The 20,203-nt window shown below is 44.2% G+C and overlaps 1 protein-coding gene across 1 annotated transcript in view; it reads left to right on the top strand.

Annotated features, from left to right (window-relative positions):
- LOC311244983 (uncharacterized protein) overlaps positions 1–20,203 on the top strand; it is a gene marked incomplete at its 5' end in the record, with an annotated part of 83,379 nt that overhangs the window by 36,477 nt on the left and 26,699 nt on the right. Inside the window, 3 exons of the mRNA XM_084334708.1 lie at positions 3,674–3,811; positions 7,713–7,855; positions 7,986–8,153. Coding sequence (XP_084190834.1) covers positions 3,674–3,811; positions 7,713–7,855; positions 7,986–8,153 — 449 coding nt within the window. The remainder of the gene's footprint in view (positions 1–3,673; positions 3,812–7,712; positions 7,856–7,985; positions 8,154–20,203) is intronic.

Below are 20,203 nucleotides of genomic sequence, written 5' to 3'. Positions count from 1 at the left end.
GCTATGGGTTAAACTCACTCTCATCCTAAAAAGACACAGACACGTTACAAAGCAGTGAATACACCTTGGTATAGCGGTCTGTGCTGTAGCTGTCTGTGCTAAACCCTCTCGGGGCATCGGAGTTTAAGGTGACAATTAGGGCTGCAACTAATGACTAATTTGGTAGTCGACTAATCTGCCGATAATTTTTTCGATTAGTCGACTAATCGAAAAACCAATGTAAACAACAACAATTTTTTTTTTTTTTTTTTTTATTATAAATTACCTATCTTTGTGAAAGTGGCTCCTCAGCTCTGGTCCAGCTGAAGACAGAGCAGAGGAACAGATTGGACATTGAGCATGACCTCAGAGTTGCTTGTCTACCATCACCCCAGACTTTGAGACTCTTGTCAGGACCAAACAACAACATCATAACATGATGATCCCATAGCAAATTAAAATAATGACTCATGAAACATTTGAATTTGGATCTTTAAGCCACTTTAAATGAAAATGTATTTGAAGAACAATACAGCAATCACTCATAACAAGATAAATAAATTAAAAGTGTACTTTAAATAACTTTTGTTTGCTGTGTGTGAGAGGAGTCTGTGTGTGTGTGTGTATGTGTGTGTGTCTTACTCTGATCGCTGTGTGAGTGAGAGGAGTGTGTGTACCAGCGTTTCCGTTAGCCGGTAATTACCGGTATTTGACCGCCAAAATCTGTTTAAGTCCGACATATTTAATATCTCCGGTCTTAATGTCCGGTGAAAATAATTCCCTGAGTCTAAGCACAATTTGATTATTTGAATTGTATTAAAATAGGCTAAAATTAAATAGCCTATGCGATGAACGAAACGATCATTACATTTGTTTCCTCGTTGCTTCTAATAATGACAACGACGTCGTCAGCGAGAGCTTAGTGCTGGGTGTGCGAGTGCATGTGAAGCTGCAGAGCCAGAGAGGCAACAGCACAATGCAGTATTCCAGCAGTACTCCAATTCAGCCATTTTCAGCCAATGTTGGGTGGGGGGCGCTGCTGTGCGGTTCCCAGAAAAGAGCCAATAACAGCTAAATCAGCTTCTCTGCAGCGCCATACTCTTTGCAAATAAGTTGTTGCGAGGTGGAGAGAGTCACGCAAACCACGATAATGTTGCCGTCTCTCTGCTTTCTCAGTTCTTCGCTTGATATAATTAATACAAATGTCCAATATAACGGAATTCGTTAGCTCATAAAAATGTGATTATAACAGACTGCTGTTTAGTGTCGGACCGACTGCCCACAGATACGCGGTCTATTTTATTTCAAGTCAGCAGCAGCACGGAGTATTGAGGGACTTATTTTATTTGGAATATATTAATTAATGACTGTATACGCAAAAGTAGCCTAGTTTTAAGTAATAATATTATAAATCTACATGCCTTGAGGATGACATTCTTTATATAGCCTGCCTATCAATTGTTTTAAAACTCAATAAACTATGACCGGAATTAATCTCATTTGTCCGGTAGATTGAAATCTTGCAGGTCACGGAGACCGGCAACAATTTTTTCTAACGGAAACCCTGGTGTGTACTGTGTAATTTGTGTGTGTGTCTTACTCTGATCGCTGTGTGAGTGAGAGGTGTGTACTGTGTAATTTGTGTATGTGTGTGTGTCTTACTCTGATCGCTGTGTGTGAGTGAGAGGAGTGTGAATGTGTGTGTGTCTTACTCTGATCGCTGTGTGTGAGAGAGAGGAGTGTGAATGTGTGTGTGTCTTACTCTGATCGCTGTGTGTGAGTGAGAGGAGTGTGTATGCGTGTGTGTCTTACTCTAATCGCTGTGTGTGAGTGAGAGGAGTGCGTGTGTAATGTATTGTGTGTCTAGTCTGATCATCATCTCCTGCAGGGGAACAATGTTTTCACTGTCCAAAATTTGCTATGGGATCATCATGTTATGATGTTGTCTGGAACCCTGAGAAGCCACTCTCACAAAGATAGGTAGTGCACAAAAAAAAAGAAAAAAAAAAATTCTCGTTGACGATTTTTTATAATCGACATTGTCGATTATGTCGACTAATCGTTGCAGCCCTAGTGACAATGTCACAACCGTTACACATATCTAGACACAATAAATAAGAATAAACAATAAAAATCAGCTAAGACGGTTACAAGTCGACACACAGTGGTCGGAGATCATACTTTTTAAATGCAGCAAAAGAAGCTTCAGAGTCAGTCCATTCCAGGTGTTGGAAGCATCAAAGAAAAAGCAGCTTTTTTATTTTATATTTTTTATTAGTGAGAGTGGGGGGGGGGGGGGGGGGGGTGGCGACTAACTAGTTTTCTGTTACATGTGCAGCTTTTATTAAACAACTTTTGTTGTTTATAAAGCAACAATGCAGCGACCCAGGAAAATGCAGCGATCACTGGAGCTCAGTCAGTTGACTCTGAGGAGGGGGAAGCGGCAGTCGGCGTCAACATTAAAGGAAAACTCCAACATTTTGGGAAATTAGCTTATTTGCCATCTACCCTGGAGTTAGACAAGAAGATGCATACCTTTTTTCTTCTCTGTGCATGCAGTAGGAGTAGGAAGACGCGCACCGTTAGCCTAGCTTAGCGTCAGTCACTGGAAGTAGGTTCCTCCATTAGCCTAGTTCCCAACGTCTTCCTACTCCTACTGCATGCACAGAGAAGAAAAAGGTATGTATCTTCTTGTCTAACTCCAGGGTAGATGGCAAATAAGCTAATTTCCCAAAATGTTGGAGTTTTCCTTTAAGTTGTACCTCATCCCATTTCTGCATTGTACTGTATACTGTATTGTACTACTGTTACTTTTTTTTTTACTCTGTATTGTATATGTACAGTATATTGACTGAACACTTTTTGTTTACAAACAAATTAAATTAACTCGTTATCACAGGAAAACGGAGCAAATAAAATATATGAATGTACGGCCTGTTAGGGCTTCCGTAGCTATTATCCATGGTCTGTCTAATGATGTGTTGAAGGGATGTGCTCTCAGCTTGATTGCAAGAAAGATTGAACAAAAGCAAAAGACATACAGTTTAATGATGCCATTGAAATGGTGACATTTCATTATTGCCCAAAATGCAACAAGTTGGATTTCTCTGTAGTTTGAAATTAATTTGTATTTCTGTCCATTTCTCTTCAGTAGAATAGAGGCTCCTGCTGACTGTTTGTTTGTACACAATTTGTAAGTCTCTTTGGATAAAAGTGGTAGCTAAATGTAAAATGTTTAGTTTTTGTTTTACCCCATTAGCTTTTGCATAGCAGCAGCTATTCTTCCTGGGGTCCAATAACTTATAAATAACACCCCTAAACAAAACACACTGCAAGCCAATTAGACAAAGCAAATAGACAGGCTTCGACTGAATCCATCATGATCTAATTAATAGATAATATAATTTAACATGGATAGCCCTGGTAAATCCTAAAATGAGCTGGGAACTTTACTACTGGCCAAATTGTGTTTTCAACAACTCTGGATAAGTGTGCTAAATGCTTAAAATGTAAATGTAATGTCTACCTTGTTGAGCGACTATCAAGGTACACAAACATTACTTTTGCAATTCTAGGTAACGTTCAATCCATATTTTAATTAGTTTAATGCAGTGGCACCACAGAAATCGTGCTAAATTTGGTCATGGAAATGTTGGGGCGTGTCTGAGCCGTCTCCTCTGGTCCCACGCTGCAGGTGAAGCGGTCATATTCCCAGGGAACCTACCGGGCCGGTGCCATGCGGCAGGTCAGCCTGGTGGGGGCCGTGGACGAGGAGGTCGGAGACTACTTCCCTGAGTTCATCAGCATGCTCCAGGACTCTCCCTTTCTGGAGGTGAGTGTGGTTCTATCTGCGTGCAGTAGTGCACATGTCAGTATGTCGCTGGTGCATGTGTGGATTACTTTCTGCTGTTCTGCATGTTAATTTCTGACTACATATTAGGGTTGGGTACCGTTCACTTTATTTTTTTCAGTACCGAACTGTGGCACCGGTCAGACCATGTGAGCGGATCGGCGCGGGTGAGAAATCCGCTCTTCGCTCTTTAAAGCTTGGTCCTCTCCGCTAATTGCTCATGTTGATCCCGCCGCCACATCGCTCAGCGCGCCGCCAGCGCTCAACTTCATTTTGGCATCAAGCGCTCCTCGCTCCACCCCGCTCAGCAGAGAAAAAAATTACAGCGGGGGAAATAAAAGAAAGTGCTGTTTTCCTGAAATTGGCTAATTAAACACATCCGATTTCCTGAAGGCCTTCGTTTCGAAGGCCTTCAGGAAATCCGATTTTTTTGGAGCATGCGTAAATTCTTGATTTCGTTATTTAAAATATCATAGAATAATGAAAACAGACCCAGTTTAAATGTATCAACCGAATATGGTATTTTTTTTATGGGCAGGGCACCACCAAGACATTCAACGCAGTGACGGAAGAACCACAAAAAAAACGAATTATGCACAGCCCTCGGCATATACCTTGTATTATCCGACGTAGCTAATTGAATTACACTGTAGGCCTATACCTTTTTGCATACTATTAATAAAGTATTAAATCAACCAATCAATCTGAGGTAGAACATAATCACTGACAGCCAGGGCAGCATAAGACGGATACAAAATTACGCGTATGACATGAGCCTCAGAGGAGGCCGTAATAGGCCTAAGGCCTTGGCTTAGCCACTGAAGACAATTAATGCAACAGGCTTGTTATCAAACGAACTCAGGAAATCACATAGCTAATATGCCTATGAAAATAAAAATATAACTCGACATAACTGTCTACAAAGTGTCTCACAGTAAAACACAAACGAAATACTCAATGTGCAAGTTCCCTATAGCCTTTGAAAAACTCGAATACAATCAACCAATATAAAAGTGCTGTTGGATATGCTACATTTATATAAATGTATAAAATCTAAAACAGAGTGCTACATTCTTATGTATGAAATAAAAAATAATGGCCATTAACTTTAGGCAGGCCTATTGCATTTTGCAATAAAGTAGGATATTATAGGCTATTCGTTTTTGTCACTTTGTGCATTTTAAACTAAATAAAACAATGCTCATGTGCCTATATCTGCCATGCAGTGCCACGGCAGCTACATTATCTTTGAGTTCACTTTCAAGAACACGAGTTTAGCCAATGTCTGAGGCTTCAAGCTCATGCAGTGATTTCTTGACATCAAACCAGCAGCGGAAAACACCCTCTCTGCGCTCGCAGAGCCACTGGGAATACTGAACACTTTGCGGGCAACTTTACTCAGGCGTGGAAGGGACTTGGAATTTTGTTTCCAAAATGCAATGACATCTTTGACATCATCAGGGTTTGATCTTGGGGACGAGAGGTAGATTTCAACTTCAGTTTTCGCATTGCCTCCTCCCGTGGGCTGATTCTCTGAGAAGTATGATCCAAATATACGAGGCCTCTTGATTTCTTCGGGCACGTCAGATTCTCCGCCGTCTGACTCGGGTTGACCTGCTGCCTCTCCAGCACCAGCGACTGCTGCGGTCATCTCCTCTGTTTCTTTGACGAGGAGCTCGCGTATTTCTCCAAGTTTATTACAAACCAACTCATCACAGATTATCCACTCTGTTTTGAAACGAGGATCTAACAGCGACACGAAGAGGAGGTGTTTATCATCATAGTACATTCTGAAGCGAGTGGACACGTTATTGGACAGTGTTTCCGCGAAAGAAGCTATTCCTAATGGAAGGGCAGCGTTGTTGTTGACGAGCAGGGATTTGAGCTCGCCTACAGCCGGGAGAATCATGCCCAAATTCCCAAGCTCCCGTTGCATGTTGTCTGTGAGGTCAGCCAGCGGTGACAATACTTCAACAAGGTGATTGAGCCGACGCACGTCATTAAGTGTGAGAATAGCGGCAGTAGTTTTAAGTTTGCTCTGCCACAATGCATCTTTTTTTAATAGCTTTAGGACAGACTCCACCATGCGCAGCTGGCTACTCCATCGCGTCGGGCAAGCAGTGGTGGGTCGTACACCCAGAGAGTCAGTTTCCTCTGTGTTCAGACAACTCTTACGCACACTTTTCACTAGCTTTCCCACTTTAACTAGCAGGCGATTGATATCATCATGCTTGTTAACTGCGTCTTTGATAGCTAACTGAAGCAGATGAATTGGGCATCGCAGGTGTAAACTTGATACGGTGAAGTACTGGTTTACCATAGCCTCTACAGTATTAGTGACCACGTCCACTTGGTTTTGCGAGAGCGCAGGTTCCTCCTCCGCTATTTCCTCTCCTTCCTCCACCACCAGTGCCACTTCATCATCATCATCATCTTTCTCCTCTTCTCCTTCAGCGTCAGGCAGGATGTTAAATGCCTTGACCATGTTGCTGGCACTGTCTGTCACCACACGAATCACGCGTTGATGAATGTTCCAATTTTTCAGCACACTTTCATACTTTTGATATATGCGATCTGCAGTGTGAGACCCTGTTATTTGCTCACAGCCTAACAGAACCGTGTGGCCCTTGAACGTCCCGTCGATAAAACTTGCCACAATAGCAAGGAAACTGTGGCCTCTTCTACTTGTCCAAATATCAGATGCAAGAACGAACCCTTCACCCATTCCTATGAGCTCTCGTAGTTTGACTTCCATCTCTTGTATGGCATGTGGCATAAGTGTGTCCCGGACAGTATTGTAGCAGGGCGGGGTGTAACCTGGTTGGGCCATGCCGGCAAAATGTCTCATACCTTCACGTTCTCCTTTACTTAGGGGGTCGTAATCCATAGATATCATTTAAAAAAACGCTTCATCCAGCTCCCTTTTTCTTTCACGTGTCACGTTAGGTGCCTTTTTTCCAGTGAGGAAATTGTGCAGATGCTCACACTGTTTCTCTTTTTGTTGCTGCTGCGTCTGGGCATCTAAAACAAATAATAAATGCATGCTTTATATTAGGTCTACAATACATTAAGCTGTAATAAGGCTACCAATTTCAAAATGGCTAATAATGACAACAAACCTTTGGATTTCTTCTCATTATGTTCGCGAAATATGTGGTCATGCTTCCTCCCAATGTGTCTCTTTAGATTCCAAGAAGAATCTCTTCCGACGGTAATATGGTCTGCACATTCTGTCTCCTCACCATCATCGTTAGTTGTTTTCACGATACATTGGAACTTATTCTCTATTAGTTTTTTAAAATACTTAGCAAACACGGCCATGCTTTCACGTTGTGGGATTTCTTGTAAGCACAATTCTGTTTACAGGACGGGTCGGACACTGAGGACAGGTGCATTGTGGACCGGTGCCTAGTGGTCTGGTCTGGTAGACGCCTCCCAGACCAGTGCTGTGCGCACTGAGGAGCGGACCTGAGCGGCTTGGAGCGGAGGAGAACTCTCGCTCCGGTCGTCGCGCCGACCCATTTTAAAACCCACTCCTCGCTCACGTCAAAACGGCCCGCTCCGCGCCCCGCGCCGCGCCGCTCACATGGCCTGGCACCGGTGGATCTCACGTGAATCGGTACTCGGTAGTACCGACGTGATTCGGTTGATACCCTTAAAAGTACCGGATTCGTTACCCATCCCTACTACATATTTAGCTCTTATGTGCAGCAGACTCTTCCATGTGTGTTTGACTACATGTTCATTTCTGACTACATATTTGATTCCGTGTAGAAAACTCTCCCATGTGTTGACTACATGTTCATTTCTGACTGTGCAGAAAACTCCCATGTGTGTTTGACTACATGTTAATTTCTGACTACATATTTGTCTCTATGTGCAGAGAACTCTCCCATGGGGCACGTTTTCCAGCCTGCGGCTGCAGAGCCCGACTGAAAGTGACGACGGGCCGATCATGTGGGTCCGACCTGGAGAGCAGATGATCCCCCTGGCAGACATGCCCAAGTCACCCTTCAAGAGAAAACGGTGAGTCCGGCTGTTAAAGTGGTCCAATGATCCAAAGCGGATGCTATGAGTTGTGTATCGTTATATTGGTTTCATTTTAGTTTCTTACATGTTTCAATGTTTTGTTTCTGTTTTGCCGAATGTCGTGCAGGTCTACCAATGAGATAAAGAACCTGCAGTACCTACCGAGAGCCAGCGAGCCCAGGGAGATGCTGTTCGAGGACCGGACTCGAGCCCACGCCGACCACATCGGGCAGGGATTCGAGCGGCAGACTACTGCTGCCGTGGGCGTGCTGAAGGCCGTACGCTGTGGGGAGGGGTACGTTCACTGTGACATCTTTCTCTTATCATTTTCAGGGTATCTGCGGGGTATTAGAAATTATTAAAGTATTTGCACAGGTATTCTACTTTTTGCGGGGCTACCAGGAGCTTGGTGCTTCTGGCGAGAGCTTGTATGGAACGCAGGGAAATTTTACTTAGCGTGCAAGTGCAGCCGCCAGTTCAGTGTTTCTATGTGTTTTTTTTTTTTTTTTTTTTTTTTTTTTATAACTATCATGCACTTTTCCACTAAATAATCTTCCATGCCTATATTACTACAGAGTACCTACTATACTAATATGTCTCTACTACTATGCATTCAACACTGCAGCACCCATGTTTCAACACTGTTTGATGAACATTGTTACTCAGCTGAAAGAGTTGTACCCTCCCTGCTGACTTGTTGTACAGAACCTGAAAGTCGCATTGGATAAAAGCGTCAGCTAAATTACTAAATGTAAATGTATTTAACCACATAACGTGCACCGGGATTATGTATACGTGGTCGCACTTGTGCTCAAGTCACGGCACTTTGCGAGCGTCTAGCGGCTTCGGGCTGTATTTTTCGCAGAACAAATTATATAATATACTGTTCGAAAGATCTATTTGTTGCCATTTGAACGCCACCTCACTCGACCAAATCCGTGCCTTGGTTCTCGAGTTACATGCCGATATGTCAGGCGAGCGTCTTTTTATGCGCCACGTGTCGGATGACCACCCCGGACGCGTCTATATTTTCTACAACGGAGTTCGGCGATTTGCGAATCTGATTGGCCACTCACGTTTCTGGTCATGTGACATGTGCGCCCAATAGCGTGACGAGCTGTGTCTTTGCCCATTTCCGCGTCGAACAGCCTGCAAAGCACCTGGCATTCTATCGCCATGCTCTAAGACAAACTCTAACCTTAACCAACTTCGAAAGAGTGCCTAAGCTTAACCGTCGGAATCAGGGCAGGCGTTCTATCACCATGCTCTAAGACAAACTCTAACCTTAACCGACTTCGAACGAGCGCCTAAGCCTAACCAGTGTAGAAACTTGCGGTCCCACGATTGGGCGTACATGTCACATGACCAGAAATGACACTGGCCAATCAGATTCGCAAATCGGCGAACTCCATTGTAGAAAAATAACAGGCACCCCGGACTCCAGATGCTCCAGAACTGCCACCATCCACTGATGGCGAAAATGATTGGTCAGCGTTGTAGCCAACAAGTTTACCTTTCCAACGAGAAGTGGGGGGGGGTGTGCGAATAAGGCAACTAGGTGAAAGTTGACCAACGAGAAGTGAATCAGACTTCAGAACACACAGCGGTGGAAGAGGAAATGGATTTTAGAACGCTTTTTTTTTGTCGTCTGTTTTACTCTGATGTCTTTCAAAGACTCATTTCTGAACAGATTTTTATAAAATGTGGACCTGTACTACATAAGACTTCAGGCTATGGAACCGCAGTATTTCCCAGATTATACCTCTATGCTGGAATATTGGAATATGGAATCTTGCAACCACTATAGAAAAATGTTACTCTATTACATTAGCGCTAAAAGTGATTTTCCTTTTTTGCATTAGTAACTTCAGAATGTTTTTTTTTTGGATCCACTTTTTCTCCCATCCCAATTTCGCCTCGCCAATTCTCCATTCAATTCTCCCCTCCCCTGTCTCGAACGTTGCTAGACTATGCCTCCCACTGGTCGGCTGCAGTGAGGACCAAGCCTTGCATCACGTGTCCCCTCCGGTACATGAGGAGGCAGCCGTCTCATCTTTTCACCTGAACAGCGCAATCTCTCAGTGGCGAGGAGTAACGCGTGGGAGGCTCACGCTGCCCCCGATACTTCCTGATTCTGCTGTACAGGCGCACCAACCGACCTGTAGGAGTCGCTGTCCACAACGTCCAATCCCCACCCACCGGCTTTCCCACCCCTAACACTGCCAATTGTGTTAGTATGAACGACCGGCCAAGCCGGTAGCAACGCAGAGAGCTGGGCTCAATACCAGCATCTCCTGCGTTAGTGGCGAGCGCCTTGCCCACTGCGCCACTCAGCCGCCCTTTAACTTCAGAACGTTATCTTTCAAAAGAGACCAGGCTCATGCATGTGCTATAAGTATAAAGCTAAGCTTTGCGAAGAAAAGTATGCAGTCCTCAAGTTCAAGTAAAAAAAGAATTGCCACTTTTCTGGGTGCCTGGGAGCTTAAAAGGTCTTCAATTTAACTTATTTAAACCGGCAGATACCCTGATTTTACACAAACACACACACAAATACCATGGTTTCTATGTGGTCATGGACACCTTATAATGGTATTTGACAATTCTTTCAGGACCTTGAAAAGTTGTGGATGCTATATGTGCAAAATGTTGTAGAAAACGTTTTTAGAAAGAGGTTCATGACTTGACTGCTAAAGTGAAATTCCGTTGGACATTACACCGATACGGAATCTCTTTGGTACTGAATTAGACAAGACATTAGATCCCATATATGTGAAGAGAATTGGGATAATATATATACCGGTAGCTAAAAGAATAAATGTATCCTGCTCAACTGGAACAAACTAAGACCTCCCAACACTTGACCTCCTTGACCAAACATTCTCTCCATGACACTTTGTAACTGGAACAGCGTACATATACTTCGACAACAAGGAGGACGTCTTTCTTAGAACTTTGAAACCCCTCATGGACCTCTGACCATCCACCAACCTCAGTGTTTTGTGGCTTGACTGCTTGTGCTGAGATGTGGTGTGACCATGGATGTTTTATTTTTATCATATTTTATTGTATTTGTTTTTTATTTGATTGAATTTGTTACTTGTATCATTGTCGATGTGCATATTAAGGTGCAGGGTGTGTGTGTGTGTTCAAGAGTATTTTAAGAGGTGTGTGTGTTCCAAGAGTTTCACCAAAAAATATATACTAATAAAAAGATAATTGGGGGGGGGGGGGGAGAAATGTTGTAGAAAAGTGTTGATAACCCGTCTGGGCTTCCGGTTTAGCGTTAGAATGGAGTAAGTCGCATGTGACACAGCTGCTCACCCGTTTTTTTTTGTTTTTTTTTTGTTTTAAAAACATATTTATAAACCATTAATGCGTTTAAAACTTGACGCATATATCAACTGAGATTATTAACTAACTATATTGACCAAAAGAATCGAGATGCCAAACACAAGGAAAGACACAACGAGACCAAAACCGTCGCAGAGGTCCCGCCTAAGGAAGCAGGATTCGTGCGGCAAGCAGCAGAAAATATAGACTTGACAGTGGCCGCTTCAAGTTCAACCCCTTCAAATACCTCCGCGGACACCGAATATATCATCCGGAGAATGGAGGAAATGGAGAAGACAATAACCCAAAAAGTAGATGCTATTAAAGAATCTATTGAAGGCTAAATAGAAGCGCTGAGAGCGGACGCCGACGCACATATCAAACGCACCGAGGCTCTGGAAACAGGTATGGAAGTCCACCAAAAAAAATTCGTTCGAATCTACAAAGAAGTAGATGATATCAACGTTAACCTAACTGCTGAGATGAAGGGAAACTACAAAGAACTCAATACGGAGCTCAGCGATATAACGATGGAGCTTAAGCGAATCAATGAAGAACAGAAAGCCAAAATATTCTAGATGTAATATCAAAAACGCAAGCTGAATATTCGTATAGTCGGTCTGGACGAGTCGGTGAGATGTGCACACCCTGAAGAGTTTGCCACAGAATTACAGAAAATCTTGGGAACAGAGATCCTTCCTAAAGTACCAGAGGTGGAACAGTGCTACAGATTGGGGACCCGATCCAATGACAATAACGCTAAGCCCAGAGTGATATTGGTTATCCTGCGCCAAGTCAGAATAAAATAAATGATATTCGTGAAACTCACAGGATGAAAGGCAATCTGAAATACAAGGATATACCAATACACTGCTTTGAAGATTATTGTCGTGGACCTGCGTGCCAAGTTCAAGACGGTGATGTCTCAACTCTATCTGGAGAAATACAGACCCCTATTAACATACCCTGCAATACTTCGCATTGTCGATAAACAAGGAGCAAGGGTTTTCCTCAACTCGCCTGAAGATGCAGCCAAATACATGTCTGCACAACACGCAGGATAGTGTATAAATGGCCTTTTAATCTCTGTTATGCATGGACACCATATAGTATAAACTTTAATGAACCGAGGATTTGGGACAGAGAGACCTACGAGCTCAGAGTTATTGAATGCTTTCCCCGTCGGGATTCTATTATTGCGGACATATTGGATTCAAAATTGGAACACTCCAGAACATACTGGAACATTCGAACACTGTAAAAACGACATATTGGAATAATCTAGAACATCTAAAGCTTTCTTTGATATAGGGAACATTCTGGAATAACAGCAATACGTGGCCAGACATTCTACCAGAAGCCCTTCGGGGGAATAATCAACAGCATCTAGCTGCAGAACCACAGAACCATCATAGCAGCGACCGGCTGAAATAACATTCTACACAACGGATCATCGCCCACCCCTGGTCAGGGGAAATGCTGCATATACGTATTTAAAAACTGCTTTTTATTAATTGGAAATATTTCCACTACTTCTCCAATTTATACTTTAGATGTTTAAGCATAGCAAAGCTCTTTTAAGATCTAAGTTAATGTTCTCTTCCTTTTACTTGTTTTCTTTCATCCGTTTTCTCTGATTTATTGAGGCGATTAGGGCATGATAATTGAAGCTTATTTTTGGTCTTTATTTTTAGTTTTATCATATTTAAATTTTTATTTAACGGGAAAGTGGCCAAGCCACAGTCGACATTCTACTTATGGTAGAATTTAGAGTGTTAGATCCTATGGTATACATAGGAATGTTAAGGATAATTGGATCATTCTGGGATATCCGGTGGTGCAAGGGAGGGAGTCATACGCAAAGGTTGTGTTCATGGAACACAATCCTGTACGACTCTCGGTGGGAGGGAAGGGAAGGGGATTTTTATTTGTATATATGTATGTTTTTAAGCTCGGCTCTCAACGGGACCTCACTAGTGGGATGTATATCTATTATTGCCTCGCACTCCAGAAGCATTACCAAAAATTACACTACAACATGTATAGATTATGGCTAGTTTGAATATAATGATATGGAACACCGGGGGAATAAATAACCAACTCAAACGCAAAAGCGTGCTCACACTGATGAAAAAAGAACATGTGGACATTGCTCTGCTAAGCGAAACGCACATTCTAGAGAAAGACATAGATAAATTAGCGGACAACACATATCATAATATTAGTCACTCTTCTATTGGTACGAGAACTCGGGGTGTAGCCATAGTCGTTAAACGTAAGTTGAATATTGTACTAAAGGGAGTATGGTCTGATGTAGAAGGTCGGATAACTATAGCTAAGATTGTACATAAGAACAGGAAAATAGCGTTGGTAGCGGTATACGCCCCAAATTTGTACGAAGAGGATTTCTTCACTACACTAACCAATGCAATGTTAGACATTCCCGATTACTCATTTATAATAGGTGCGGATTTTAATGCCATCTGGAACCCAAGGATGGACAAATCTTACCTCGCCTTTTCCAGCGAACAAAAGAATTCATCTAAGGCATTAAAGGATTGGTCGAAGATTACAGGTGTAAATGACTTATGGCGATTACTTAATCCCACGACCCGAAAGTACTCTTGTCGATCTGCGAGACATAATACATTATCCAGAATAGATTATGTCTTTGCATCACAGAGACTATTTGATAATTATGAAGTGGAAATGATACCCAATCAGATCACTGTTATTTACTCCTTAAAGGTACATTTGGTATACTATCCTCCCGAGCCCCAAGATGGCGATTTAACTCGATGCTGCTTAATAACAAGGAATTCATTACACAACTCAAAGAAGCTCTTATAGTATTCCAACGGGAGAATGCAAACTCTGTGCAAGACCCCAGAATATTATGGATGTCGGTAAAGGGAATGATCAAAGATTTCACGGATAGCTTTTCCTCCAAAATGCGCAAGAATCGATGCACAAAACTGGCTGAGCTGGAAACGCTTTACTCAACGTTATTTAATTCTCTAAAATACAACAACTCAACTCGACTAGAGAATCAAGTTAACGTACTAAAAATAGAGATCAATGCCATATACAAACAACAATCGGAAATACAAATACGCAGCACAAGACAACAGCAGTACTCCCAAGGTTCTAAACCTAGTCACCTATTAGCCATGCGATTAAGAATTAATGCAAAATTTGCAGATATAACTACCATTAGAGCACAACAAGTACTTGAAACAGACCCTGTAAAAATAAACGATACATTCAAAGAATTCTACTCCGACTTATATAAATCAGAAACGACCTTCGATCAAAACAAAATGGACACATATCTTAATCAAATTATTCTCCCTAAACTTTCAGAGGATGACGCTAAACAGTTAGAAACACCGATCACACTAGAGGAACTCAAGAAGGCCATAACCGCAATGCAAAGTGGTAAGGCTCCTGGAAGAGACGGTATCCCATCAGAAATGTACCTTTCTTGTTGGGACATAATTGGACCCTTATTACTAAATATGATCTTATACTCAGTCAAGGAGGGGAACTTCCATAAGAATGACAATATTGCACTCATAACAGTCCTCCTTAAAAAAGACAAAGACCCCAACGAGTGCGGTAGTTATAGACCTTTAAGCCTCCTCGGAACCGATATCAAACTGTACTCTAAGGTATTAGCCATCAGATTACAAAAGCATATGACGTCTTTAGTTCACCCGGACCAAACTGGCTTCATAAGAGGCCGCCTGATCACTGATAACATAAGACGAATACTGCACGTACTAGATGCCGACAAGGACGACACCATACCTAAGGCGATGCTGTCCCTGGATGCTATGAAGGCCTTTGACAGGCTGGAATGGTCGTATCTATGGGCAGTATTAGAAAGGATGGGGTTAGGAAAAGGATTCATTGATATGATTAAAGTATTATACAAAGACCCATCGGCCATGATTACAACAGGCACAATCATCTCCAAAATCTTTCCGGTATCACGCTCTGCCAGACAGGGTTGCCCTCTTAGTCCCGGACTATTCAATCTATCATTAGAGCCTTTAGCACAATATATAAGACAATCCCAATCCATAGAACCAATCGTAATCAAGGGCACACAACAAAAAATTTGTTTATATGCGGACGACGTAATATTGTTCATGCAAAACCCCAACACCACATTGCCTCATCTGCTCAAGTTGATTGAGAACTTTGGTGATTTATCGGGATTTAAGATAAATTGGCCGAAGTCGACTTTCCTTCCACTTAACACCCCTGCAAAAAAAGATATAACCCTCCCAGGAGAGATACCGATGGTAAAACATTTTAGATGCTTGGGAGTGGAAATATTCCCCACCATAGGACAAACGGTGAAGCACAATTACACAAAAATCCCAAACAAAATCAAAGACGACCTTGATAGATGGGCAAAACTTAAAAACACAGTACAAGCACGGATATCAATAGTTAAGATGGATGTACTACCTAGAATCAACTTCTTCAGTTCAATGCTACCGTTACCCCCTCCAGAGGGTTACTGGAAAAGATTACACTCCTCCACATACAAATTTATTTGGAATAACAAACCACCACGTATAAAAAGATCCACCGCACAGAGAAATAAAGCAGATGGTGGCATGGCATTTCCAGATTTTTTCCAATATTTTAAGGCGTACACATTAAGACCATTGACAACATGGTTTGACCTCCAAGCATTAGTATCCTGGAGAAAATTAGAAGAAAACATAGTAGCCCCACATAGACTGAAGGACATAGCATACACTAAACTACCAATCAAGCACTGTGAACGGAAATTTGGCCCCATAATTACTCATGCGATCCGGATATGGCGTGTGTAACTGAGGGGTACAATTCCCTGACTGTATTGAATAAGTATGGTATCATTAAACCACTACTGAGTTATGTACATTACTACTGGCCATACAGTACACAGGTATATGAGATGAACACACTCACAATAACACGGCTTCACAAGAAATACGGTTTAGAAGAATATTGTAAATATTGTAATGTAAGATTATCTTACATTACTTATCAAGATTGAGAGTTGCGCTTGTAAGGCGAAGAATGTGCATGAATAGGTCAAGAGCGTAAGTCCATGAGCATATTACGCAGGAGATAATTAATACCACCTGTATCATAAGAATTATATATGGTACACTAGTAGATTAGCTGGAGATACTAAAGGGGTCCCTCCGGTTGTAAGCCAGCAGGGGAGAGGATTTGTCGGTAGCAGAAAGTCTGGGTCAACGAGTAATAAGGAGACTCCAGGTACAGGAGACAGTGCAATAATCCCTTAATCCGTAGACGAACAACAGCTATTCTCCGGTATGCAGTGCCGCATGGAGGAAAGCTAGCCAGCCTCAGAGTACTAGAGGCGGGCTCGACGGTGCTCCTCACAGGGTAAATCCCACACAACAGTGGGTGTAGACGATTCTCCGCTCCAACAGCTACAGGACCAAAGCAAATATAATCCAGCCGAAAAGGGCTCTGTAGTCGTCGGGTAGGTTATCCAGTGTACATATCCACACGGTTCTCGTCTAGGGCTCCTCGGATGACGGCACCAGGTTAAGCCGCCCAGCCTGGATAAGCACACTAGCTCGGTACGATGAAACGTTGGTAATGCTGGTCACTGTAGAACGGTAGCCGCACGATACACTATACATAATAGACTATTATTTAATAATAGAATAGGTCGAACTCGACGATCCAGTGTTAAAACTCTGACACTTCAGCTATCAATTCGCACGCGGTCTCAAGGCTCTATTTCGGCGCAAGGTTGCTCACTTCACTTGGTCGTTGACTCGTGATGAAGGCTTTACTAGTAAGGAACGAACGATACGTTGAACGAACGTTTTAGGATAAGACAAGACTACTACTGTATCCACCTGCGACGTATTTATACGTACAGTGAATAATCTAGTGCCAACCTCATTTCTGTCTCGTATTCCTGCGCAAAGCTGGGCATGTTGAGACAAGCCTTGGCGGTGGCTTTGAACTCGGCATTGGGGGGTATGGCCGTGGCGCCTAGGGGATCGCTTCCAATAGGAGAACGAATATTATGGTCTGTCCTGTACCAGGTAAAGGTATATTCCGTGTATATGTACAAAGAATATACAAGGGATATCAAACGATATACAAATAGTATACATGGGATCTCAGGCAATAAATATATATATTCGGTTTAATCTGACCCTTTGTAACAGCCGCCTCCTAATTAGTCCGCACCTAATTAGATAAGCAGAGACAGATTAACCGTCTTGTCCACTACTCAATGTCCGTTGTGAGGAGTAGGGCAATTCACAAAGTCAGTGGGTCATGGTCGTCATTAAGCGAGTCGGGGAGCCTTGGCAACTCTATCAGCCTCGCCACGGGTCGGGTGTATGTCCGCCCCTGGACGAGCACTTCTGCCGCTCTGACCTTTCCGTCGGCACCAGTGATCACTTTGCTTACGCGGCCGGCCCGGCCACGCAGCTCGGGGTAGTGACTGGTCTATGATCACGACGACTGTGTCCACTTTTAAGTTGTCCCCGTCCTTGACCCGCTTCTGACGGGCTGGAAGTAGGGTGACCAGGTGTCCCCCTTTTGGTTGTACTGTCCCACCATTTGAGACCGCGTCCCACATATTGAGAGGATGTCCCTCTTTTCGAAGCAAAATAAAAAGATCGAACACAAGACATTCCTGTCAAGTGATAAAGTTTGAATATTTAAAACAGATGTTAGGTGGTAACAATCCGGTTGCCAGTGCCAAGATGAATGTGGAGAGATATAATTCTGTATTTAATTTGTATTTATTTTGATTGAACCTTTATCTATTCGGTGAAGACGAGTTATTCTAATAAAAAAAATTACATTATCTATCTGTCCCACTTTGTCCCACCAAAATCTTACTGTTGTCCTGCTTTTGGACTTTTTGCATCTGGTCACCCTAGCTGGAAGGGATGGTAGGGGGGTTAGGAGGAAGCGGGCCTGAGACTGCTTTGATCTGTGCTTGGCTGTGCCTCCACCTCCATCTGTTTCTCTTGTTTGCTCTGTACCCCGTCTGAGGAGGGGCCGGTTCCGGCCGCACCATCAAGGAGTCGCTTGGGGTGCTGGGTTCGAGGTCAGCTACGTCTGGAGCGCAGCTGAGGGGGGTGGAGTTCCGAACTTCCTCTTGTGCCCACGGTTCTCTCACAGGCCTCTCGCTTAATGTCAATAGCCTCTCAACGGGCTGTACGAGGGAGTGGCCGGTGTCTCTCGCCTTTGTGTGTAGGCAGCGTGTAGACGTGGGTTGACTGTCAAGTCCGTAGAGGGGGCCCTGGAGCATCCACCCCAGTCGGGTCTGAACCGCGACTGGGCATCCTTTGGGTCCGATGTGGGCCGCCTCAATTGGGAGAATGAGGTCCGCGTGGTCGGAGCCGATGAGCAGGGTCGGTGTGGCGCCGTCGATAAGCGGTATAGGTAGTTGACGTAGGTGCACATACTTCGCCATCAGCTGTGGGATGGGGTAGGTGTACTGAGACAGGCCTATGTCGTGGCTGGTGAAGACGTTGGTAATACTATACTGCTTCTCGGGCTGGTCCACCGCTGCTATCTTGAAGGAGACCTTTTCACCCTTTATGGTCTTCTGGTCTCTTCTGATGGTGCGTATTGTCATGGTACCTTTGGCACCCCGCAGGCCCAACTGGGCTGCGGCGGAAGCGAGGAGGAGAGTCTTTTCAGACCCATCGTCCAGGACGGCGTAAGTGTCCAGGACCTTGTCCTCGTAGCTCAGGAGCACTCTGACCACTTTGATGAGCACTCGGGGGTCCCGCTATGTTGGTCTATATGGAGCACTCCTGTTGGTCGGTTGCCTTGGGTCTTCTGGTGGGCCCCGCACAGTGCTGCGCGGTAAGCGGCGCCCGCCTGGGCCGCCTCACGCCACTGGTCAACTTTGGCGGGGTTCAGTGTCTTATATTCGGCGCACTGTGCCAGCCAGTGTCCGCCGTCGCAGTAGATACAGTAGAGGGCGGTCTGGTGGCTCTTCGGTACTGGTGCCACCGCCTCGGCCTGGTACATTACCGCGACGGGCCCACTTTGTTGTCCTGGCGGACGCCTGTTGATGTCATGCAGGACCTCCAAGTGGGCGCCGCCGCACCTGCCGCACTTCTTCTTCAAACGGCACTCAGCTGCCATATGGCTGCGGTGGTCTTTTATCCACTGACTCACCTCGTCCGTGGTCAGCTTCTTGAACTTGTCGCATTGATACAGCCGATGTTCCCCTTCACAGTACTGGCATTCAATCTTCCACTCCTCTTTCGTCGAGGGGGTGTTGTGGTTCTTGTGCTGCGGTACTGATTCGGCTTGGTGCATAACGGTCACCGACCGGCGGTTATCATTTGATCCCCGAGGTCCATCTCTTGGGCTTGGTCCACTCCACACGAACGTGTCCAGTCGTAGGCTGCTGACCTCCCTGGCGAGGAACTCAGATAGGTCTAGGAGGGATGCCTCTGGGCCGTTGGGGTCGCGGTGGTCTCTCTGCCGCCGAAAACGCTCTTGTCGGGCGGGAGGGAGCTTCTCTAATATCCTTTCTACATTAGAGTTAGCGTACAGTTCGTATATCCCTTTTTCCTTTTGGTACCCCAGCATCCCTACCAGGCACTGTACCTTGATAGAGAGGTCATCTAATGCTCTGTTGTCTCTGGCTGGGGGGAGACGGTCGATGTCTCTTATCTCTTGTATCACGTAGTCCCATATGCGTCCATAACGTTGGTCGAGGGCTACTAGAGCCGCGGTGTATGGGGTACTTGAGTTGGAATATGCCAGCGCTATATTATGCGCTCTGGGCACCTTCAGGTGCTTGAGGAGGATAGCATATTTGTACGTCTCGTCTGGGACGTCGGACAGCATAGTCTCTAAGCACATCCGTAGCTCCGTGTACTGTGCTCTGTCCTCGCGTGTAAAATCCGGGAATGTCGGTGTGCCAAGGTACGATGCCATGGATGGCTGGCACATCGGTGAGCGTTGGGGGAGAGGCCTCCT

The sequence above is a fragment of the Notolepis coatsorum genome (assembly GCF_963971535.1).
Source record: "Notolepis coatsorum genome assembly, chromosome: 18".
In the NCBI taxonomy this organism is placed as follows: domain Eukaryota; kingdom Metazoa; phylum Chordata; class Actinopteri; order Aulopiformes; family Paralepididae; genus Notolepis; species Notolepis coatsorum.
The sequence above is the reverse complement of the archived record's forward strand: the minus strand, read 5'-3'. Positions and strand labels throughout refer to the sequence as shown.